General features: G+C 46.7%; 1 protein-coding gene across 1 annotated transcript in view; it reads right to left on the bottom strand.

The window, feature by feature from the left end:
* syn3 (synapsin III) overlaps nt 1–24986 on the bottom strand; it is a 151983-nt gene that overhangs the window by 104100 nt on the left and 22897 nt on the right. Inside the window, 2 exon segments of the mRNA NM_001130325.1 lie at nt 7966–8023; nt 14386–14815. Coding sequence (NP_001123797.1) covers nt 7966–8023; nt 14386–14702 — 375 coding nt within the window. The 5' untranslated portion in view covers nt 14703–14815.

The raw sequence follows: 24986 nt of genomic DNA, 5'->3' as shown, positions 1-24986 counted from the left end.
GGACACGCGGTTTATTTTGGACGCAGTTTGCCGTATTGTTTCCCAAGATTCCCAAGTATCTGTTGGACTTGATTCTCCTACAGAAGCAGTGTGCTCCGACACCCACTGAACAAGTGTCGCCAACCAGCAGACACAGGGAGACACATCAAAGCAGCTTCATATAAAGCTTTGTCTCTATTAAAGGGAAACTAAGCACCATTCCCAAAAAATAAATGTAAACTTGGGAACTCTCAAAATGGACTCTGAATGTAAAAACATGTCAGCTATATTTGCAGTGGACACCATGGCATTTCTAAGGGGCTTATATACCCCCCTGTATCAGCAGTATGTCAGGGATCCTTCCCTTTATGGCAGTTACATTCCAATTGGCTGGTCGCCTTTGCCTTCCTATTGGTTGGACTTCAGCTTCCAGCACTACTCAATGTTCCCCCAACAGGCATACTGCTATGTTGGGGGCCCCAAGGTGCTGGTCATACACATAAAGCTATGCACGTTTGGAGAGGTCAGCAAATAAGGGGATCTTTACCTGATTGGCCCACATTGAGCCGGGGCGATATCGGGTTGAACCAATCATTTGCCCCAATGCGATTTTTAGGTCTGCCCGATAAATATCTGGTTGATTTTTGGACAGATATCAGTGGGGCAGGTACGTGTATGGCGTGAAGATGAACACCAGCTTGGGTCAGAAGGCTGACTCACTGGGGGGGAGGGAATACCAAAAATAACCCCGCCCCCTGGGTTTTAACCTTAAAATATCCTTTTGAGTCCGTAGAGACCCATAGGGTTAGTCTGCTCCTATGGCTTTAAACCCTACCACATCCTTATTTCTACTGTTACTGGGCAAAGACCCTTGTATCTAGTTTGTCCTTTGCACTTATACCTTATTGGTTATTTGGTTGACCACACCCCTTGCACTCCAATATAGTGTTTAGCAAGGAGGTGTGGCTTCCTCTTTGGCTGCCTCTGTGTCTCAGTAACAGGTCACTGAGCCTGGGATCAGAATAGGCCCCAGTAAAGCCTTATTGCCCTAGAGTCATCACCATTTACTCTAGTGAAGTCGGGGACAGGGACCCCGTGAACGAGGACCAGTTAGATAGTTACTCTTGTAAGAGCACTCTCTAGGAGAGTGGGATAGAGAAGGAAGCAAGGGCAGTTTGGGCTCCACCAAGGAAATTAGCTGGAAGTACCTTCCATACAGGCACTGTTGCCACGTTTGAGACAGGCAGTAACTAAACTCTGATCCACAGTCGGCTGTAGGACTCTCAAGCTAGGGGTTATCAACCTGAGGGCTGAGGTATCTATCCTGACTGCTCCCAAAGGGTTGCCAAGCTGACTGGGTGCATTTACCCTGCCCAGACTCTAAAGGAGGTGGGATAAACCGGTGTGTATCCTCTCTTGTCTCATCTGTATGTGAGTATATGCAATAACCCTGCTTATCCATTTCTCTCTGACAATAAACCTGTCTATAGTTCAACTGCAAGAACCTTCTGGCGTCCATCTTTGCTAAATCTGCACTGCACACAGCTACAGTGAGTTGTAGTCCTACTACACCCCTGCTCCACAGGTCTCTTCCATACAGCGAAGGCCCATCCTGCTAAGAGAGTCGCATGTACCCCATGCTCTAACACCTACACTAGCCTGGGTTTGACTATCTTATAGCCAAATAGGGGTTGCAAGTCTTATGTGTGGCTGTGTGTATAAACAGCACCTATTTATATTCAGTCTCAGATTTTCCTGAAGACCCACAGGACACAGCAGGTCCCTCTGCACAATGTGTGTGTTTACCCTGCCACTCGCTAAGCCCTGGTCTTGGCTCCCACGGTCTAAATCATTGATGCCGGGGGCTAATGAGATGCTGAGGCCCCCCGGGGTGGGCTTTTGAGCTTGTCGGGAGGGGGAGAATGACTCTTGTTTGTGGGAGATGAGCCTATTGCAGTACATCTACAGCAACGGCCTAGGGCTCCAAGCCAAATCCGAGGGCTTCTAATTTATGTGTGAAGATTAAACGTAAAGAATTTCAATGGCACGTGGCCAAAATTCCTGCATTATCTTCCAGTCTTTGGTTCATACAGGTAACTGCTAGAATAAACACTCTAGGAACAGAGAGATATAGTCCATAGTGTCCATAGTGCCTGCAATGCTCGAGTTCCATTGGGTGCTCCAGTCATTGACCCAAGGCCTTAGCCTGTCTGATGCTCTCTATTTGGGTTCCTCTCCCTAGCAATTCAGGGGTTAAAAAGGATTCTATTGTGCCCTTAATTCCAGTAAACAAGTCAAAGTCTGGAAGCTTTGTGTGTCCCTACAATTAATGAATGGCAAAAGCTGAAGTTGACGATGCAGGAAGTGTCTTCTAACGCTTCTCTGCTCAGCGCTATCATCATATTGAGCACTAGAAGTGAGCAGAGTTGCACTGGGGCACCCAACTCAAGGGCCCACCACCCAGCCACCTAAGGGCCTATGCAGCGCGGCCATCAGGGGGAAAGAGGGGGTACAGGTGTGCCCCGTGAATTCTGGCCTGGCCGCGTTGTGAAAGTTACATATAAAGTTACAGTAACTACTTAACTTACTCAAAAACTTAACGTGACCTGCCTAGAAACCCCAATAAGGGGTAATTATATCTTAGTTGGGATCAAGTACAGGTACTGTTTTATTATTACAGAGAAAAGGGAATCATTTAACCATGAAATAAACCCAATAGGGCTGTTCTGCCCCAATAAGGGGTAATTATATCTTAGTTGGGATCAAGTACAGGTACTGTTTTATTATTACAGAGAAAAGGGAATCATTTAACCATGAAATAAACCCAATAGGGCTGTTCTGCCCCAATAAGGGGTAATTATATCTTAGTTGGGATCAAGTACAGGTACTGTTTTATTATTACAGAGAAAAGGGAATCATTTAACCATTAAATAAACCCAATAGGGCTGTTCTGCCCCCAATAAGGGGTAATTATATCTTAGTTGGGATCAAGTACAGGTACTGTTTTATTATTACAGAGAAAAGGGAATCATTTAACCATGAAATAAACCCAATAGGGCTGTTCTGCCCCAATAAGGGGTAATTATATCTTAGTTGGGATCAAGTACAGGTACTGTTTTATTATTACAGAGAAAAAGGAAATCAATTTTAAACATTTGAATTATTTGACTAAAATGGAGTCTATGGGAGATGGCCTTTCCGTAATTCAGAACTTTCTGGATAATGGGTTTCCGGATAAGGAGTCCGATACCTGTACCAATGAATTAAAAACTTGAGGCAAATTCCACTGCCCCCAATAAACTGATTGACTTATTAACTATTTTATTAACTATTTACAGTAAATGAATAGAATATTAGAATAACACCAGCAATTTATATTGGGATCTATACACTGAATTATATGAGAGTTTCCTACATGAACTTTCCAGCAGGGGAATGACTGATTTTTGGGCCCCTATGCTTAATTATTTATAAACTCCACTGACCCCTCCCCAATTTAAAGACTGACCTATTAGCACTCATTTTTACTGATAGAATTCTTTATATGAACTGCTAATTATAGAGTAACATCAGCTGTTTATTTTGCGGACAAGGGGTATGGGCAAAATTTTAGAACTGCATGCTTGTGTTTATGGGGGGGCATATAAATAACTTGTACGGGGCCCCAAATTTTCTGATGGTGGCCCTGGGCCTTACATATATATATCTCTATATGTAAGGTACAAGCAAGATGGCTGACATAGTGCTCGGATCTGCATTCTCATTGGTGAATTCTTTTGCATTTATAATGAAGTTTCTGGTCAGTAGAATTCTCATTGGTGAATTTAATTGCATTAGTTGATTGTAAGCTCTTTTGGGCAGGGCTCTCTTCCCCTCCTGTATCGGTTACTGATTGCTTTATATGTTACTCCTTGTAGAGTGTAAGCTCTTTTGGGCAGGGCTCCCTTCCCCCCCTGCATCGGTTACTGATTGCTTTATATGTTACTCCTTGTAGAGTGTAAGCTCTTTTGGGCAGGGCTCCCTTCGGCAGGGCTCCCTTCCCCTCCTGTATCGGTTACTGATTGCTTTATATGTTACTCCTTGTAGATTGTAAGCTCTTTTGGGCAGGGCTCCCTTCCCCTCTTGTATCGGTTACTGATTGCTTTATATGTTACTCCTTGTAGAGTGTAAGCTCTTTTGGGCAGGGCTCCCTTCCCCTCTTGTATCGGTTACTGATTGCTTTATATGTTACTCCTTGTAGAGTGTAAGCTCTTTTGGGCAGGGCTCTCTTCCCCTCCTGTATCGGTTATTGGTTGCTTTATATGTTACTCCTTGTAGAGTGTAAGCTCTTTTGGGCAGGGCTCCCTTCCCCTCCTGTATCGGTTATTGGTTGCTTTATATGTTACTCCTTGTAGAGTGTAAGCTCTTTTGGGCAGGGCTCTCTTCCCCTCCTGTATCGGTTACTGATTGCTTTATATGTTACTCCTTGTAGAGTGTAAGCTCTTTTGGGCAGGGCTCCCTTCCCCTCCTGTATCGGTTACTGATTTCTTTATATGTTACTCCTTGTAGAGTGTAAGCTCTTTTGGGCAGGGCTCTCTTCCCCTCCTGTATCGGTTACTGATTGCTTTATATGTTACTCCTTGTAGCGTGTAAGCTCTTTTGGGCAGGGCTCTCTTCACCTCCTGTATCGGTTATTGGTTGCTTTATATGTTACTCTGTATGTCCAGTGTATGAAACCCACTTATTGTACAGCGCTGCGGGATATGTTGGCGCTTTATAAATGAAAGTTAATAATAATAATAATAATAAAAATAATCTATAATTATGTTTTTGGACAACGTGGAGGCATAACTAGGGGGCGCAGTGGGACAGCGTTGTGGTTGGGTTTACAACACGTGTCGGAGCCCCAGGGCAGAGTAGAAAGCAGCAGGGATCTTTCTAATATAATTGAAATTAAACCAGACTTTAAGGTGAAGAACTGAAGCTTAAAGCCTGAGCCCTTGCTCATTTTCCCTCTCCCGGTGGAAGTTCACCGACGGGGTTAATAGCCGGCCTTCTGGCATCTCACGGCTTGCCAAGTTTCCAAGACACAATTGGGAGCCTTCGTTTCCGAAAGGGAAGAAAAACTAGACAGGTCCGTGTGAAGTCAAACAGGCGCAAGGGAAACGGATTAAAGCCCATCTGATTGTGAGTGTCACATTGTATCATGGATGAGTCTGTCGCTGATAGCGTTGGGGACACCGCGGCCTCCGAGATCAAACGCTCCGGTTACCGTAATGGGACTTTATTCAGACTAATGTAGAAAACAGGATATTCTGTTTATAGCTAAAGGTAAAGCACATAGTTACCTCCTGGTGATGCTAGATAAAATCATGTGTCATTGTAATCTGCCCACTAGGGGGTGCTGTTGTGTGCATGGAAGGTATCTATTCTACTATAGCAGAGGAAACAGTATGGCAGCATCTATTAGAAATAAGGTTTAGGACACACGGGCGTTGTTTTGTTGCAGGGGAAACAAAGCCATTCCCAGCCTCGTGTTGGACCCTCAGGTAATTAATAAATGAAAAGCAGAGACGGTGCTAAGAGAAAATTAAAGGGGAACTCAACCCTAAACCTGCATTTGCACAATGAAAGAAAAGGCCATTCTAAGCAACTCCCCAATATCCATTCATTCCTCATTCTCACTGGGTTTATAGTTATGTGTAACTGTCACTGTGTATGTCCCTTTCCCTTCCCTGCACTGCTGGTTCTGACTCCTGATACAACTCCCCAATATCCATTCATCCCTCATTCTCACTGGGTTTATAGTTATGTGTAACTGTCACTGTGTCTGTCCCTTTCCCTTCCCTGCACTGCTGGTTCTGACTCCTGATACAACTCCCCAATATCCATTCATCCCTCATTCTCACTGGGTTTATAGTTATGTGTAACTGTCACTGTGTCTGTCCCTTTCCCTTCCCTGCACTGCTGGTTCTGACTCCTGATACAACTCCCCAATATCCATTCATTCCTCATTCTCACTGGGTTTATAGTTATGTGTAACTGTCACTGTGTCTGTCCCTTTCCCTTCCCTGCACTGCTGGTTCTGACTCCTGATACAACTCCCCAATATCCATTCATCCCTCATTCTCACTGGGTTTATAGTTATGTGTAACTGTCACTGTGTCTGTCCCTTTCCCTTCCCTGCACTGCTGGTTCTGACTCCTGATACAACTCCCCAATATCCATTCATTCCTCATTCTCACTGGGTTTATAGTTATGTGTAACTGTCACTGTGTCTGTCCCTTTCCCTTCCCTGCACTGCTGGTTCTGACTCCTGATACAACTCCCCAATACCCATTCATTCCTCATTCTCACTGGGTTTATAGTTATGTGTAACTGTCACTGTGTCTGTCCCTTTCCCTTCCCTGCACTGCTGGTTCTGACTCCTGATACAACTCCCCAATATCCATTCATTCCTCATTCTCACTGGGTTTATAGTTATATGTAACTGTCACTGTGTCTGTCAGACAACTCTTATAACTACATTACAGGTTGGTGTAGAGAAATGCACAGGGCTGAACCCACACGTCCCGGAAATGCATCATTTACACCAAGTCTCCCAGGCAAGTGCAAAAATGATCAAAGGAATTTCACGAGACTTATCAAAATGGAAAATAAATCTGCTCTGTAAGGGGGTTTGCGGCTCTATCTAGCTGGCAGGCTGCTGCTGCATAGTTTCCCCGCTGCTGGTGGATTACATGGGTCAGTGTGTGGGTTGGGAAGAAGGAAAGGCAGTATTAAATGACAAAAAAACACATTAAAAAGGTATATTGTACCTAGTGCTGCCATGATGACTAGCAGGGTCACCATCGGAGGAATAGATAGGATTGCTGCCTGGCCCATTAAGGGATCAAACAGACACATACCGGAAGGGGTTTGGGTAGATAATGATCTATTTAGAGCAGTGCTGTCCAACTGGAGGCCTACGGCCCCCCCTCTGTGTGGCCCCCCACCTGTCTGGCTGCTGTGACTGCTTACCTTTGAGTAAGCTTTAAATGGTATCAGTACTGAGATTAACTGCCCCCCTGCATGGTTCCACCTCAGATTCAGGCTGTAATCCCCCTGTATTGTTTATACTTGTAATTCCCTGTACTGTTCAACCTTTTAGTTCCTGCATTGTTCAGACTCAAACAGACTGTAGGAGCAGTGCCAGCATTGTGTCACTGTATGTACTGCCTGCCCTATGCTGCTTGTGTCTATGGCACACACAGGCAGCATAGGGCAGGCAGAGTATGAAACACACAGGTAGCATAGGGCAGGCAGAGTATGGCACACACAGGCAGCATAGGGTAAGCAAAGTATGGCACATAGGCAGTATAGGGCCGGCAGAGTATGGCACACACATGCAGCATAGGGCAGGCCTACTTGGAGGTAGGTTGTTTTGGCTGCCTGTTTCCACTTGCCCATGTTGGCAGGGGGTATGCTTATCTGGCATGCAGGGTTCCTTCTTCGGTGAATAGCCAATAGGTCAGTTGTTAATAAAGCCATGGCTATTAGAATCCCAAAATGGACTGGTCATTGGTTTGTTCAGGCATTAAGGTTGGCCAAGCTCCTGTAGACTGCCTGGCACTACACCAACTGTGGAAACTACTATAAATAACATTTTTTTCCCCACTATTTTTGATCTTATTCTTCGCTTGGTCAAGGTTTGTCCATAAATTTCCCTAAACGCCCATCCCTTTATGAGCAATACAACTGACAAATGCTCTATTTCCAGTAATAAAACACTTTTTCAGATTTCAGAGCCACGGCAGGTGGTTCCCGTATAAACCCAGTCCCAAGAGGGCAAGCAATGATAACAGAAGGGAGAAGCTTGGGGTTTGGGAATATGCCCAAATTTCTCTCAATGGCTTCATGGCACTGAGACAAAAATACAAGGGATCCATTGACAGACGGGTTGGGTGTATCGGCCTTAGTCGGGCTGTGGCTCTACAAACAGCTGTGCGCTGAGATCACTGCCATTACCTGCTCCACCCGAATCTCGTAGTCCTTGTTCACCTTCTTCCCTCTGAAGTACTTGGCCCTGTGGGGAAAGGAAACGGAGAAGGAACGTCAGATTGGTTTCCTTGTCAGGTTCAAGTCACAATCTGCCAGCAGAGTGATAAATTGCAGGGAAACATCACGTCATAGGCCCGGAATATAGACTCTATTGTGCCAATAATATTTCCCTTATTCAGGAATCCATAAACTGGGGTCTGTCAGATACCCCTGACTTATTTCTGGCTCACAGACAGATGAATTCCCTCTTATTCGCCCCGTCACACCCTTCTCTTTGTAGTAAACGGCCCATAGGATGATTCCTATATCAGTAAATTGTATTTATGAATAAAAAATATTTACGTCTTTACTGATGGGAGGGACCTCTAGTCTAATTAATAAATGCGGCCTATCACCTTTATATAAACACTGCAGGCCCATTTAATATCCATTATGCATCATTTTTATGCAGTGTGCAAATATTGTAACAGTGCCAAGATTGTGAGAGGAATTCTACAGCAGTGGAGGGATAATAGCCTCTGGGAAGGGACTGGGGCTGTGGGATAGCAGGTATAGTAGGGAGAGATGGCGCCTATAGTAGCAGTGGGGGGATAATAGCCTCTGGAAAGGGACTGGGGCTGTGGGATAGCAGGTATAGTAGGGAGAGATGGTGCCTATAGTAGCAGTGGGGGGGATAATAGCCTCTGGGAAGGGACTGGGGCTGTGGGATAGCAGGTATAGTAGGGAGAGATGGTGCCTATAGTAGCAGTGGGGGGGATAATAGCCTCTGGGAAGGGACTGGGGCTGTGGGATAGCAGGTATAGTAGGGAGAGATGGTGCCTATAGTAGCAGTGGAGGGATAATAGCCTCTGGGAAGGGACTGGGGCTGTGGGATAGCAGGTATAGTAGGGAGAGATGGTGCCTATAGTAGCAGTGGAGGGATAATAGCCTCTGGGAAGGGACTGGGGCTGTGGGATAGCAGGTATAGTAGGGAGAGATGGTGCCTATAGTAGCAGTCGGGGGGATAATAGCCTCTGGGAAGGCGACTGGGGCTGTGGGATAGCAGGTATAGTAGGGAGAGATGGTGCCTGTAGTAGCAGTGGGGGGATAATAGCCTCTGGGAAGGGACTGGGGCTGTGGGATAGCAGGTATAGTATGGGAGAGATGGTGCCTATAGTAGCAGAGAAGCAGTGGGGGGATAATAGCCTCTGGGAAGGGACTGGGCTGTGGGATAGCAGGTATAGTAGGGAGAGATGGTGCCTATAGTAGCAGTGGGGGATAATAGCCTCTGGGAAGGGACTGGGGCTGTGGGATAGCAGGTATAGTAGGGAGAGATGGTGCCTATAGTAGCAGTGGGGGGATAATAGCCTCTGGGAAGGGACTGGGGCTGTGGGATAGCAGGTATAGTAGGGAGAGATGGTGCCTATAGTAGCAGTGGGGGGATAATAGCCTCTGGGAAGGGACTGGGGCTGTGGGATAGCAGGTATAGTAGGGAGAGATGGTGCCTATAGTAGCAGTGGGGGGATAATAGCCTCTGGGAAGGGACTGGGGCTGTGGGATAGCAGGTATAGTAGGGAGAGATGGTGCCTATAGTAGCAGTGGGGGGATAATAGCCTCTGGGAAGGGACTGGGGCTGTGGGATAGCAGGTATAGTAGGGAGAGATGGTGCCTATAGTAGCAGTGGGGGGATAATAGCCTCTGGGAAGGGACTGGGGCTGTGGGATAGCAGGTATAGTAGGGAGAGATGGTGCCTATAGTAGCAGTGGGGGGATAATAGCCTCTGGGAAGGGACTGGGGTGTGGGATAGCAGGTATAGTAGGGAGAGATGGTGCCTATAGTAGCAGTGGGGGAATGCCTCTGGAAGGGACTGGGGTGTGGATAGCAGGTATAGTAGGGAGAGATGGTGCCTATAGTAGCAGTGGGGATAATAGCTCTGGGAAGGACTGGGGCTGTGGATAGCAGGTATAGTAGGGAGAGATGGTGCCTATAGTAGCAGTGGGGGGATAATAGCCTCTGGGAAGGGACTGGGCTGTGGGATAGCAGGTATAGTAGGGAGAGATGGTGCCTATAGTAGCAGTGGGGGGATAATAGCCTCTGGGAAGGGACTGGGGCTGTGGGATAGCAGGTATAGTAGGGAGAGATAGTGCCTATAGTAGCAGTGGGGGGATAATAGCCTCTGGGAAGGGACTGGGGCTGTGGGATAGCAGGTATAGTAGGGAGAGGGGGTGCAAGTGTGGGGCCCTAGGTTTGTATACACAATGGGCCAGTGCTGGACAATACCGTGCCACCCACAGAGAGATTCCGCGCATACAGACTACATTACTGGGGGATCCTGCTCAGTGTATTGTATCCATATAATGGCCGGGGAACTGAGTGCCAGGGAGACACTGGGCAAGAGATAAAGAATGTTTGCCAGTCGCTGCTCTGTTCATATGCCGGACACTGGGCACAGCAGCCTCACACAGTACATTTATGTCACAGAAGAAGAGACTCCATGCTGATGAGCCAACAACTGTCTCGGGCTGAGAACTGACAGACACGGAGGCCATAGCAGTCTATAGCAGAAGGGCTAATTGTTGTGAGCTCCAAACAGGGCGGCAACTGCCTTGAGTTTCAAACACAGTGTTTGCCAAGGTCTAGTAACCCATAGCAACCAATTGGATGATTATTTTAAAACTGACACTGGAAAATTCCACCAGCTGACTTGTTGCTATGGGGTACTGGACCTAGTAACCACATCTGTGTTATGATCCTACGTTGTAAGGTGGTGGGGGGGTAGGTCCTAGGGGTGGGGGGTAGGTCCTAGGGGTGGGTGGTAGGTCCAAGGGGTGGGGGGTAGGTCCTAGGGGTGGGGGGTAGGTCCAAGGGGTGGGGGGTAGGTCCAAGGGGTGGGGGGTAGGTCCTAGGGGTGGGGGGGTAGGTCCTAGAGGTGGGGGGTAGGTCCAAAGGGTGGGGGGTAGGTCCAAGGGGTGGGGGGTAGGTCCAAGGGGTGGGGGGTAGGTCCTAGGGGTGGGGGGTAGGACCAAGAAGGGGAAGAATTGTGATGTGTTGGGGAAGAGTCCACCCTTGCCATTGCCATTCCGATAGAAGGTGTAGCCTAGAAACCATGGAGATGGGTTCTTAAAGCAACACTACCCATTTTTGCAAGCACAGTCGATGCAAGAGTATCAGCCAATGAAAATCCTGCCTGCTCAATTAACCTTTGACTCTTATTTCCTGCTTTATATGATAATTGCCAAGGGCCCTAAACTAATAAACAGCACTGTACCCCCCCCCCCCCACCTTCTAATGCTCGATTATAGTGTAATATTTGCAAACATATAATTGCACAATAGTCTCCCCGTGTTAGATAAAAGCAAAGTGGCAAAACTTGAGCTTGTAACTATAACTAAGAGATGCCTTATTGAGAGAGCCAAGGTGACAAAAGACTCAGTAAATTACTTTTTTTTGGGTTTAAAGAGGCCATGATGCCCCCTAGTTTTGCTATAGAAGTTGCCAAAAAACCTAATTATAGATGCAAGAAAATTCACCAATGAGAATTCTACTGATGAAAAACTTCATCATCATGATCCACCCAGGTTTGAATGTAAGGTAAGAGATAAATGTGTATTTATATAAGCAATTCCCCCTCCTGTTGGCTGTATTACTCACAGTTACATAAGCACGGGTTGGAAAAAAGAGGTGCAAATGATGTTATGGCTGCAGCCGTCAGCGTGTGACAAATGTGTTGACAACGTGGATCTCTAGGTGTATGTTTGTCAGCAGGGATCTTTAATCTACTCAATATTGCTTTGGCCTAATGCAGCTCAACACTGCCATCTTGCTGTAGTGTTTATTAATGCAGCTTTTGTTGCTTTATACCAGGGATTCCCAACCTTTATACCCGTCAGCCACATTCAAATAGACAAAGTGTTGGGGAGCAACACAAGCGTGAAAAAGGTTCCTGGGGGGGTGCCAATGAGAGCTATAATTGGCTATTTGATAGCCCCTATATTGACTGGAGCCTACAGAAGCCTCTGTTTGGCAATATACTGGGTTTTATGCAACCAAAAGCCTCCTAACCAGACATTCAAAAATGAGCAACTGCTTTGAGGCCACGGGGAGCAACATCCAAGGGGTTGGGGGGCAACATCCAAGGGGTTTGGGAGCAACATCCAAGGGGTTGGGGGGCAACATCCAAGGGGTTGGTGAGCAACATCCAAGGGGTTGGGGAGTAACATCCAAGGGGTTGGGGAGCAACATCCAAACGGTTGGGGAGCAACATCCAAGGGGTTGGGGGGCAACATCCAAGGGGTTGGTGAGCAACATCCAAGGGGTTGGGGAGTAACATCCAAGGGGTTGGGGAGTAACATCCAAGGGGTTGGGGGAGCAACATCCAAGGGGTTGGGGGGCAACATCCAAGGGGTTGGGGAGCGACATCCAAGGGGTTGGGGGGCGACATCCAAGGGGTTGGGGGGCGACATCCAAGGGGTTGGGGGGGCGACATCCAAGGGGTTGGGGAGTGACATCCAAGGGGTTGGGGAGCAACATCCAAGGGGTTGGGGAGCGACATCCAAGGGTTGGGGAGCGACATCCAAGGGGTTGGGGGGCGACATCCAAGGGGTTGGGGGGCGACATCCAAGGGGTTGGGGAGTGACATCCAAGGGGTTGGGGAGCGACATCCAAGGGGTTGGGGGGCAACATCCAAGGGGTTGGGGAGCAACATCCAAGGGGTTGGGGGGTAACATCCAAGGGGTTGGGGGTAACATCCAAGGGGTTGGGGAGCAACATCCAAGGTGTTGGGGGGGCGACATCCAAGGGGTTGGGGAGCAACATCCAAGGGGTTGGGGAGTAACATCCAAGGGGTTGGGGAGTAACATCCAAGGGGTTGGGGAGTAACATCACACAGAGAGAGTCCATATGCCATCAAAGTGAGATTGTGGCAACCTGTTATGTTAAAGCCCATCCAACACTCAGTTTATACCCTGACTATAGTGGCCCAGCAGTAATTGGTAGGGATGCACCGAATCCCGGATTCGGTTCGGGATTCGGCCGAATCCCAGTGTCTTTTTTTGCCATGCGCTTTGCGCGCACGCAGATTTTTCCATCATGTAAAAATCCGAGGTGTCAATCATATATTGCCTGCCCTGCCTCTATGCCTGCGGCATAGAGGCGGGGCAGGCAATATATGATTGACAGCTCAGATTTTTAATTACAATTACTTACCTAACCAGACATTCAAAAATGAGCAACTGCTTTGAGGCCACGGGGAGCAACATCCAAGGGGTTGGGGGGCAACATCCAAGGGGTTTGGGAGCAACATCCAAGGGGTTGGGGGGCAACATCCAAGGGGTTGGTGAGCAACATCCAAGGGGTTGGGGAGTAACATCCAAGGGGTTGGGGAGCAACATCCAAACGGTTGGGGAGCAACATCCAAGGGGTTGGGGGGCAACATCCAAGGGGTTGGTGAGCAACATCCAAGGGGTTGGGGAGTAACATCCAAGGGGTTGGGGAGTAACATCCAAGGGGTTGGGGGAGCAACATCCAAGGGGTTGGGGGGCAACATCCAAGGGGTTGGGGAGCGACATCCAAGGGGTTGGGGGGCGACATCCAAGGGGTTGGGGGGCGACATCCAAGGGGTTGGGGGGCGACATCCAAGGGGTTGGGGAGTGACATCCAAGGGGTTGGGGAGCAACATCCAAGGGGTTGGGGAGCGACATCCAAGGGGTTGGGGAGCGACATCCAAGGGGTTGGGGGGCGACATCCAAGGGGTTGGGGGGCGACATCCAAGGGGTTGGGGAGTGACATCCAAGGGGTTGGGGAGCGACATCCAAGGGGTTGGGGGGCAACATCCAAGGGGTTGGGGAGCAACATCCAAGGGGTTGGGGGGTAACATCCAAGGGGTTGGGGGTAACATCCAAGGGGTTGGGGAGCAACATCCAAGGTGTTGGGGGGGCGACATCCAAGGGGTTGGGGAGCAACATCCAAGGGGTTGGGGAGTAACATCCAAGGGGTTGGGGAGTAACATCACACAGAGAGAGTCCATATGCCATCAAAGTGAGATTGTGGCAACCTGTTATGTTAAAGCCCATCCAACACTCAGTTTATACCCTGACTATAGTGGCCCAGCAGTAATTGGTAGGGATGCACCGAATCCCGGATTCGGTTCGGGATTCGGCCGAATCCCAGTGTCTTTTTTTGCCATGCGCTTTGCGCGCACGCAGATTTTTCCATCATGTAAAAATCCGAGGTGTCAATCATATATTGCCTGCCCTGCCTCTATGCCTGCGGCATAGAGGCGGGGCAGGCAATATATGATTGACAGCTCAGATTTTTAATTACAATTACTTTCATTTTCCAATCAGCACTTCCTAGATATCACCTAGATGGCAAATGCATCATGGAAATAAGTTGAAAGAAGGGCCTTACCAGTCTGTATGAGGATCGTCGATCACCAGGAGAATCTTGGGCTTTAGCACTACCGGGGGTGCCGGTGCCCCAGTCTGTTCCACTAGCCCCGCAGCTGCTTGGGTAGTCTGTTTCACTGCGTTGGTGATGGAGCTGAAGAGGCTGGTTCCCCCCGTGGAGGCCGAAGCTGGGACAGATGGAGGCTGTTGCTTCCGATCCAGGGCTGGTGAGACTGGGGAGCTTGTGGAGTTATCTGGTCTCTGGAGGTCCATCATGTACCCATTGGGTAGGTTGGCCACAAAGCTACTGTCCGAAAGGCGTCTGCGTAGGAAATTCATGGCTTCGCTTTTCTGGGCGGGTTGGGGGGGGGGGTTCTAGGACTGGAATATGGCGGCTTATTGGGCAAGTCTCAATGCTCTCTTATCAGGAGATCAGTAGCTCACTGTCTTATCTGCAGATACACAAAATGCAGGTCACATTAGTTACCCTTTAATCTGTGCAAGGAAAGAACTTGTGAATCTTAAAGGGCAAGTAAAGCCAAATATAATAAATAAATTGGTTAGACTTCCATGTTTGTAGCTGGTGCAGTGACTCGCTAATTACCCCTCTTACATAATAATCACTAATGAGCCGAAACCACAAGTCCCAAAGAAGAAAGGGGTCAGAGTAAGTGGCCTATAACCCCTACATCATACTGTGGTAAGAGCCATTAGCAGGGAAGCAACTGTATGGGGGGAACCATGGGGGGGGGATAATAGGTTTTCATTACTTTGGAACCTTGGGTTTGTACATTACACGGATCTCGGGATTAAAATGGGGATTTGCTTCCACATTTTTTTTAATTAAATCATCCATACCTGTTATAAATGCATTTAAAAATCTGAGCTGTCAATCAGCTCAGATTTTTAATTACAAATACTTTCATTTTCCATTCAGCACTTCCTAGATATCACCTATATGTCAAATGCATAAGATTTTGGGTATACCTGTTATAAATGCATTTAAAAATCTGAGCTAGCATAGAGGCGGGGCAGGCAATATATGATTGGCAGCTCAGAATGTTATTTACAATTACTTTCATTTTCCATTTAGCACTGTCTAGATATCACCTAGATGTCAAATGCATAAGATTTTGGGTATACCTGTTATAAATGCATTTTAAAAATCTGAGCTGTCAATCATATATTGCCTGCCCCTGCCTCTATGCCGCAGGCAATATATGATTGACAGTTTAGATTTTTAATTACAAATACTTTCATTTTCCATTCAGCACTTCCTAGATATCACCTAGATGGCAAATGCATAAGATTTTGGGGGGATACAAAGCTTTGCCTTAATAACACTGTACACAAAATGGCGCCGGCTGTGACTATAAAGCTGCTAGCCACTGGGGGCATTATGGCTTCCGAAGGCCTTGGATAAAACACATACAAATGATGATTTATACACATGAGTTATTATATCATTGTGCCACGAGTTACTGTCGGCAGCAGGATGTGTGGGTGTCCTGTAAACTCACCCCCCCTCTAATCACAGCCTTCAGTTAGATACTAAGCTTCATATGGTGGAAAACATATGTCCCCCCTTTATTGTCTGGCCCGGCAGAGGGGGTTAAACCAGGTAACAATTCCGTAATGATACAATTTCTCAATACAGGTATAGGACCTGTTATCCAGAATGCTCGGGACCAAGGGTATTCCGGATAAGGGATCTTTCTGTAATTTGGATCTTAATACCTTAAGAAATCAAAAAGATATTATTTAAACCCAATAGGGCTGTTCTGCCCCAATAAGGGGTAATTATATCTTAGTTGGGATCAAGTACAGGTACTGTTTTATTATTACAGAGAAAAAGGGAATCATTTAACCATTAAATAAACCCAATAGGGCTGTTCTGCCCCAATAAGGGGTAATTATATCTTAGTTGGGATCAAGTACAGGTACTGTTTTATTATTACAGAGAAAACGGAATCATTTAACCATGAAATAAACCCAATAGGGCTGTTCTGCCCCAATAAGGGGTAATTATATCTTAGTTGGGATCAAGTACAGGTACTGTTTTATTATTACAGAGAAAAGGGAATCATTTAACCATTAAATAAACCCAATAGGGCTGTTCTGCCCCAATAAGGGGTAATTATATCTTAGTTGGGATCAAGTACAGGTACTGTTTTATTATTACAGAGAAAAGGGAATCATTTAACCATGAAATAAACCCAATAGGGCTGTTCTGCCCCAATAAGGGGTAATTATATCTTAGTTGGGATCAAGTACAGGTACTGTTTTATCATTACAGAGAAAAGGGAATCATTTAACCATTAAATAAACCCAATAGGGCTGTTCTGCCCCAATAAGGGGTAATTATATCTTAGTTGGGATCAAGTACAGGTACTGTTTTATTATTACAGAGAAAAGGGAATCATTTAACCATGAAATAAACCCAATAGGGCTGTTCTGCCCCCAATAAGGGGTAATTATATCTTAGTTGGGATCAAGTACAGGTACTGTTTTATTATTACAGAGAAAAGGGAATCATTTAACCATGAAATAAACCCAATAGGGCTGTTCTGCCCCAATAAGGGGTAATTATATCTTAGTTGGGATCAAGTACAGGTACTGTTTTATCATTACAGAGAAAAGGGAATCATTTAACCATTAAATAAACCCAATAGGGCTGTTCTGCCCCAATAAGGGGTAATTATATCTTAGTTGGGATCAAGTACAGGTACTGTTTTATTATTACAGAGAAAAGGGAATCATTTAACCATTAAACAAACTTCTTTATTTATTCCAAACAGCATTCAGTGGTAATAAAGCAGGTATTTCTCCCCGACATCCAAACCAGGAGCTTCTCTCTCTCTCTCCGGATAATCTCCCCTCTTTGGGAATATGCTATGACCTGAGCTAGCCACTGAATTTCCCTGCACTACGGCCAGTAACGCTGCGAGGTGATAACCCTACTGATCTCCTCGGAGGGGCTTCAAGCTGCCCAACTAATACCACTATCTATCCTTTCCCTCCTACAGTGACTATAAACCACCTAACTGAACTAGACTGGCTCCTTTAGCTATCTCTTAGAGAGGGGAAGTCCCAGGAAGAAGACCACCACCTAGTGGTCACTGCTGAACTGCAGGGGAAACTCTCTTTTAACCTGGAAAGAATAGTTATGATAAACAAACTATTAGGACCACCCTTAGGTGCCCACACCCCAACAAAGGCCACCCACTGCCTGTCTAAAGGGGAACCCAGGCAAAGGGACCTAAAGCTTAGGGTCCCTACCCCTTCTCCTTCCTTCATGAGTTATTATCTGACCATTGCCCAGCAGCCATTGTATCAGACCCCCTTTTTGCTTGGCATGTAGGCAGCTAAATTGGACACAGATCAACTTGTTTGGTGACCTCACATTAAAGTAATGTTATTTATTGAACCCCAAATCCTCGTTTGTATTGTTAAGATGAGGCAGATCCATAATGAGTGTGCGAATGAATCTCCAATTCCGTAGGAGGCTCCATTGCTTCCCCTTGAGACACAAGAGATGGATGTATCAGTTTATTTCACATGTTTTTCCCTAAACAGAATGTCTTTGTGGCTATTGAACTGGGAATAAATCTGATTGCTTCACAGGGATCAGGGAGAAGTCACTTTAACTCCTTGTGGCCCCATCTGACTTGTGCTTTGCCATTATTTTCCATTTTGGTAATTACCCTCTAGTAATAATAATAATAATAAGCTGTACCCCCATACTGTACTGTCTAAGGGAAACACTATGGCACCCCCTACCCATATGTATAAATACAAATATACAGAGAAGGAATGTTCTGGGCACACAATAAGCTGTACCCCCATACTGTACTGTCTAAGGGAAACACTATGGCACCCCCTACCCATATGTATAAATACAAATATACAGAGAGGGAATGTTCTGGGCACACAATAAGCTGTACCCCCATACTGTACTGTCTAAGGGAAACACTATGGCACCTCCTACCCATATGTATAAATACAAATATACAGAGAAGGAATGTTCTGGGCACACAATAAGCTGTACCCCCATACTGTACTGTCTAAGGGAAACACTATGGCACCCCCTACCCATATGTATAAATACAAATATACAGAGAAGGAATGTTCTGGGCACACAATAAGCTGTACCCCCATACTGTACTGTCTAAGGGAAACACTATGGCACCTCCTACCCATATGTATAAATACAAATATACAGAGAAGGAATGTTCTGGGCACACAATAAGCTGTACCCCCATACTGTACTGTCTAAGGGAAACACTATGGCACCTCCTACCCATATGTATAAATACAAATATACAGAGAAGGAATGTTCTGGGCACACAATAAGCTGTACCCCCATACTGTACTGTCTAAGGGAAACACTATGGCACCTCCCTCCCACAGAATAAAGTTAGATGCTGTGTGTTCCTTGGGGGGGGGGGGGCTGCAGATAAAATTGATGCTGAGAGGGACACAGCCCTGTGGATACCCGTTTGGAGAGACAGTGGATCAATAGGAAGGCAATTGGCTCAGGCTGTTGGACATGACATGGGAAGGGACAGCACTTAATAGATGGTATTATGAACAGGACCCCGAGGGGAAGGGGGGGGGGGAGACGGGTTAACCCTGTAGGTACTGGATGCAGGTAGAATGCCACAATGACAGGAAATGTTACACTGATTTACTGAAGTGCAAATAGAATTTACTCAGGACATGGACACGAATTAGTGATTGTGATTACAGAGGAAAGGAAAACGTTCTTTTAAAGGAGTCTTAAACTGCAAGCAGCTGCGTACGGAAGCCCTATCCAATCAGAAGCAAATAAAATATATACATATATATGTATTTGGTTTGACTTTGCCTTTCAGTGCAGACTGTATATTCCTGGGTGCCGTAGAGCGATCTGCGGGGAGTAGATAAAAACCATATCCCTATTAACCAGTGTTTTATTAAATAGGAGCGATGGACTTTTGCCAATGTGAAGTGAAACGTAAGAATGATGAACCCAAAGCTTCTCCCCGTATTTCTTGGGGAGATATAAAAGTGACAACTGCACTGGGCCCTGCCGTATGTATATATACAGGGCCGCCATCAGAAAGCATGGGGCTCCTCACAACAAAATTTTCTGGGCCCCCTCCTCCCACACCCCTCCCCCCAATAGCGCCTCCCCCAGTGACCACTCCCATCAGTACAAAGGACACACAGACATTGGTAGCCAGGCCCCACCCTAAAACATTGGTAGCCAGAGGTTACGATTTGCATTGGTGCCAGGGCCCCCTAAAACATTGCTGGTCCTCCCCCAGTGTCCTCATACTATGGCCCACTCCCCTCTGCATCCTGCTCCTACACTGCTTCCTCCCGCTCCTCCCTACGATCTCCAGCTCCCCCCAAGCATCCTCCAGCTCCCCCCCAGCATCCTCCAGCTCCCCACCAGCATCCTCCAGCTCCCCCCCAGCATCCTCCAGCTCCCCCCCCAGCATCCTCCAGCTCCCCACCAGCATCCTCCAGCTCCCCACCAGCATCCTCCAGCTCCCCACCAGCATCCTCCAGCTCCCCCCCAGCATCCTCCAGCTCCCCCCCAGCATCCTCCAGCTCCCCCCCAGCATCCTCCAGCTCCCCCCCCCAGCATCCTCCAGCTCCCCACCAGCATCCTCCAGCTCCCCACCAGCATCCTCCAGCTCCCCACCAGCATCCTCCAGCTCCCTCCCAGCATCCTCCAGCTTCGCTGCCTTAGCACTACTGCATATCATATTGCACAAACAGAATCTCTGAGCCCACGTATTTATAGGAGCTATTATTTATAAATGCCCTGTGGAGGTGGGATTGTCAGTATTGGCTCAAGGATGGGTTAGGTGTGTTCCCCTAGGTTATAGAAAATGGGGAGAGGCCATATCTGACTCCACTGATGGTGGTAGAGGGGAAAAGAGAGCACCCTAAGGTAAGAAGTACAGCTTAATAAAGTCAGGGTATATCCGAACCCCCTGGGACACAGAGGAACCCCAAATATCAGTGAGTGTTGCACTCAAGTCTTCAACCAAAGGGCATTACCCCTTCCCCAGGAAGGAATAGCAAATAATTTCTATTATTAAAAGAAAATACAGGTCTTGGAATGGTTGCTCTTGTCTCCCTGCTCTGCCCAGAGCTGCCCATCTGAGTGCCAGAAAGCAAATGGATGTGCACTGATGCGTGGAGACATGATTCATTCTCACTGGGTTTCGGCGTCTTGGAAGCGGGTCAGAAAATTGTCTGTCTGGATTCTAAGGAAGAAAATCATTCTGATTCCCTACAAGAAGGTAACAGAAGGGCATGATGGGAGGACTTGGACAAGATGATGACAGCAGGGTATGACTGTAACAATACACCAAGATGGCAGCTGTAAGGCAAGATGGTAACAGGAGGGGAAGTTGGTGACAGTAGGACAAGAAGGTGACCATAGCACAAGATGGACAAGGTAGGCCAAAAACCTAAACGGTATGTAATAGGGCAAGATTAAAGTAAGGTCAAGTAGGAGACAGTAGGGCAAGATGGAGACAGTAGGGCAAGATGGAGACAGTAGGACAAGATGGAGACAGTAAGGCAAGATGGAGACAGTAGGGCAAGATGGAGACAGTAGGACAAGATGGAGACAGTAAGGCAAGATGGAGACAGTAGGGCAAGATGGAGACAGTAGGGCAAGATGGAGACAGTAGGGCAAGATGGAGACAGTAGGGCAAGATGGAGACAGTAGGGCAAAATGGAGACAGTAGGGCAAGATGGGGACAGTAGGGCAAGATGGAGACAGTAAGGCAAGATGGAGACAGTAGGGCAAGATGGAGACAGTAGGGCAAGATGGAGACAGTAGGGCAAAATGGAGACAGTAGGGCAAGATGGTTAAAGTAGGTCAAGATGGTTGCCATAAGGTAAGATGGAAACAGTAGGACAAAATGGTAAAAGCAGGAAAAAAGTGACAGTAGGACAAGATGGAGAATGTTTGACAAGATGGTAACCATGGAGCAACATGGACACAGCACAACAAAAAAAGTAGTAGAAGGCAGTGACCAAAGGGCAGGAGAGCAGGTCATGATAGATAGTAGGGCACAGTGACGAACTGGGCCTCCAGGATACCAGGAAAACTCCCAGTGGCCCTCCTGCTTCTAACCATTTGGCCTGTTTCATGGGCATTCCCTATTTCTGAATGGGAAGAGAGAGGGGAAATAGATGGAAGAATAGATGCTAGCATGTAAATAAAAGGGACTGGGAGAATAAAGAGGTTGGGTGGGGAAAGGAGGAAAATAGTTTGTAGACTATTGGTCTATGGTCTAAGGTTTCTGGTGGGCCCCTTGGGTCCCAGTCCGACGCTGGTATGGCAAGATGGTTAAAGAAGGACAAGATGGTAACTGTAGAGAAAGATGGAGACAGTAGTTCAAGATGGTGAGAGCAAAACAAGATGGAGACACTTTGATAAGATGGTGACTGAAGAGCAACATGGAGACAGCAGAACAAAAAGAGCAGGACAAAATGATGAGCATAGCGCAAGATGGGGGCAGATGGGACTTAAGTATACGGGGGGTGGTGGTAACCATTTATAAACAGCACGGGGGTACAAGTTTAGGTCCACAGGTTCAGTGCAATAGGATGAGATCAGAGAAGTAGCACAAAATGGTAACCATAGGGCAAGATCAGAGAAGTAGGCCATGATGGTTACAGTAGGGCAAGATGGAAAGTGTAGGGCAAGATGGAAAGTGTAGGGCAAGATGGAGACAGTAGGGCGAGATGGAGACAGTAGGGCAAGATGGAGACATTAGGGCAACATAGAGACAGTAGGGCAAGATGTAGACAGTAGGGCGAGATGGAGACAGTAGGGCGAGATGGAGAAAGTAGGGCGAGATGGAGACAGTAGGGCAACATGGAGACAGTAGGGCAAGATGCCAATATTGCAACAACAGGGCAGTGTTGCCCTACCCGCAGGCCTCCATAGGTTGCTGCTCTCACATGGCTGATGGGCCACTATACTTGATATGAATAAATCTAAGCTCCCTAGGAAGCCAGTTTTGCCGTACCACAAAGATGCCCCTGTGTGCAGCCTGTGCCTGACAAGGCTGAAAGCCTCTGGTGCATCTGTCACTCGCCCACTCAGCCTGCCGTCTCTCCCCATCGCATCTGCTCTTTGCTTTGCGCTGTTTGCTGAAGCCGGAACGGGGCCCAATCCAATTATCCTGCAGGAGAGATGATTCTCCCGCTCACGGTCGGAGGGAATACTCTCCCCACACCGGAAGGGCTACGGCTGACAATGAAAATAATAATTATCTCTGTTATAAGAGACAGCGATGGGCTTTCATGGATCTGAGCTCACCCAATTATACCTCTGTAAGGTGCTTTGTCAGGGCCACTACTGCTAGATCATTAAAGATGCGCCAGGCTCCTCCAATGAGAAGCCTCCATGGTATATGTGTGCAGTTCCAGGGTTGGGAGAAGGCAGAAAGGGTTACATCAAAGCTGCTAAAAGAAGCAGGGCCAATGCTCTACCAGTCACCCCACTCACATTAAAAAGGGGTTGTAAACCCAACCTCAACGCTGTCCCACTGCGCCCCCTTTGTTGTCTCTCCAAGTTGCTGAAATTATAGATGCAATTTAATTCACCAATGAGAATTCTACTGACTAAATATCTCATTATAAATGCAAGAGAAGTGACCAATGAGAATGCTGATTCCCAGCACTGTGTCAGGCCCCTTGCTGGTACCTTACATATAGAGATAATGATGGCATTTTCCCGTCATTATATGGCACAGGAATCAGACATGGGGATAAAGGGACAGACTTGTTCAGTGCTGGGAAACTGTGCTTATTGCTCCCAACTCCAATTGCAGGAACAGAGAACAGGGAGCCGGATTTACTCACATCAGCTGGGATTCTCATTGGGGGATTTCTTGCATTTTAATGCAGTTTTATTGTGCAATACTGCTTTAAGAATCCAACCCTGATGTTGCTGGACTACAGCTCCCAGCATGCCTTATGCTTCATTATATGTTACATTATTCTGGGATTTGTAGTCCAGCAACAGTGCAGCATGGTTTACAGCCCCTTTAACTACCCACAGCCTGCCCAATACCCAATTTACATTGTAGGTACCCAAACCCTATAAGGAATCATATACCATATACCCCTAATCATTAGGTTAGCTTTCTAGGATATAAGTACTGGACTGTAAGGACTTTCTTTCTATTAAATAAGATCTCAGGCCCTGTATTGGATAAATGTAGAGCTCGGAAACAGGTTTCTGTCTTGAATTGCTAATAATATAAGTGGAATGTTCCCAACTGGGAATGAAAGGAATGTTCCTTGGGACACTCAATACCCTTTCCTTATAAACATTAACTAATGTTCCCTGCTCCCCCTCGAGAAGCTCTCCGGTGTCAATAACAATATCAATAATTGATCTTAGTTTTAGCTAATGAAGAGCTGTGCATTTTCTAATGCCGAGATTTTGTAAAGACTCCCAGGAGCCAGCTCAGACCATTATCTCCAATAGGGGGCGTAAGGCACTGTGAGATGGGCACTTGGGTTTAGTAGTTCTGTGCCCATATAAAGGCACAAGGCTGCAGGCTGAGTTATACAGGGAACTCTGAGTATCACTCATGTATTATAAGGGATAATGTACCCCCTACTGTAAATGATAAGGATATTAGCAGTCACTGAGGGGTTCTGTGCCCATATAAAGGCACAAGGCTGCAGGCTGAGTTATACAGGGAACTCTGAGTATCACTCATGTATTATAAGGGATAATGTACCCCCTACTGTAAATGATAAGGATATTAGCAGTCACTGAGGGGTTCTGTGCCCCCCATATAAAGGCACAAGGCTGCAGGCTGAGTTATACAGGGAACTCTGAGTATCACTCATGTATTATAAGGGATAATGTACCCCCTACTGTAAATGATAAGGATATTAGCAGTCACTGAGGGGTTCTGTGCCCATATAAAGGCACAAGGCTGCAGGCTGAGTTATACAGGGAACTCTGAGTATCACTCATGTATTATAAGGGATAATGTACCCCCTACTGTAAATGATAAGGATATTAGCAGTCACTGAGGGGTTCTGTGCCCATATAAAGGCACAAGGCTGCAGGCTGAGTTATACAGGGAACTCTGAGTATCACTCATGTATTATAAGGGATAATGTACCCCCTACTGTAAATGATAAGGATATTAGCAGTCACTGAGGGGTTCTGTGCCCCCCATATAAAGGCACAAGGCTGCAGGCTGAGTTATACAGGGAACTCTGAGTATCACTCATGTATTATAAGGGATAATGTACCCCCTACTGTAAATGATAAGGATATTAGCAGTCACTGAGGGGTTCTGTGCCCCCCATATAAAGGCACAAGGCTGCAGGCTGAGTTATACAGGGAACTCTGAGTATCACTCGTGTTATAAGAGATATTGTACCCCCTACTATATGTTTATATAGAATATATATATTCCCATCCTAGAGACATTCCCCCAGAAGTGCTGGGAGGCTGGAGATATACAAGCACATGAATAAATAACACTGCCACACACAGTATTTGCACTGAGGACATAAAACACTTCCCATTTATCACACAGCGCACAGTACATGGAATATTAATGGTACAGTGAC

Source organism: Xenopus tropicalis, chromosome 3 (genome assembly GCF_000004195.4).
Source record: "Xenopus tropicalis strain Nigerian chromosome 3, UCB_Xtro_10.0, whole genome shotgun sequence".
Taxonomy (NCBI): Eukaryota; Metazoa; Chordata; class Amphibia; order Anura; family Pipidae; genus Xenopus; species Xenopus tropicalis.
This window is presented reverse-complemented; position numbering and strand designations above follow the sequence as displayed.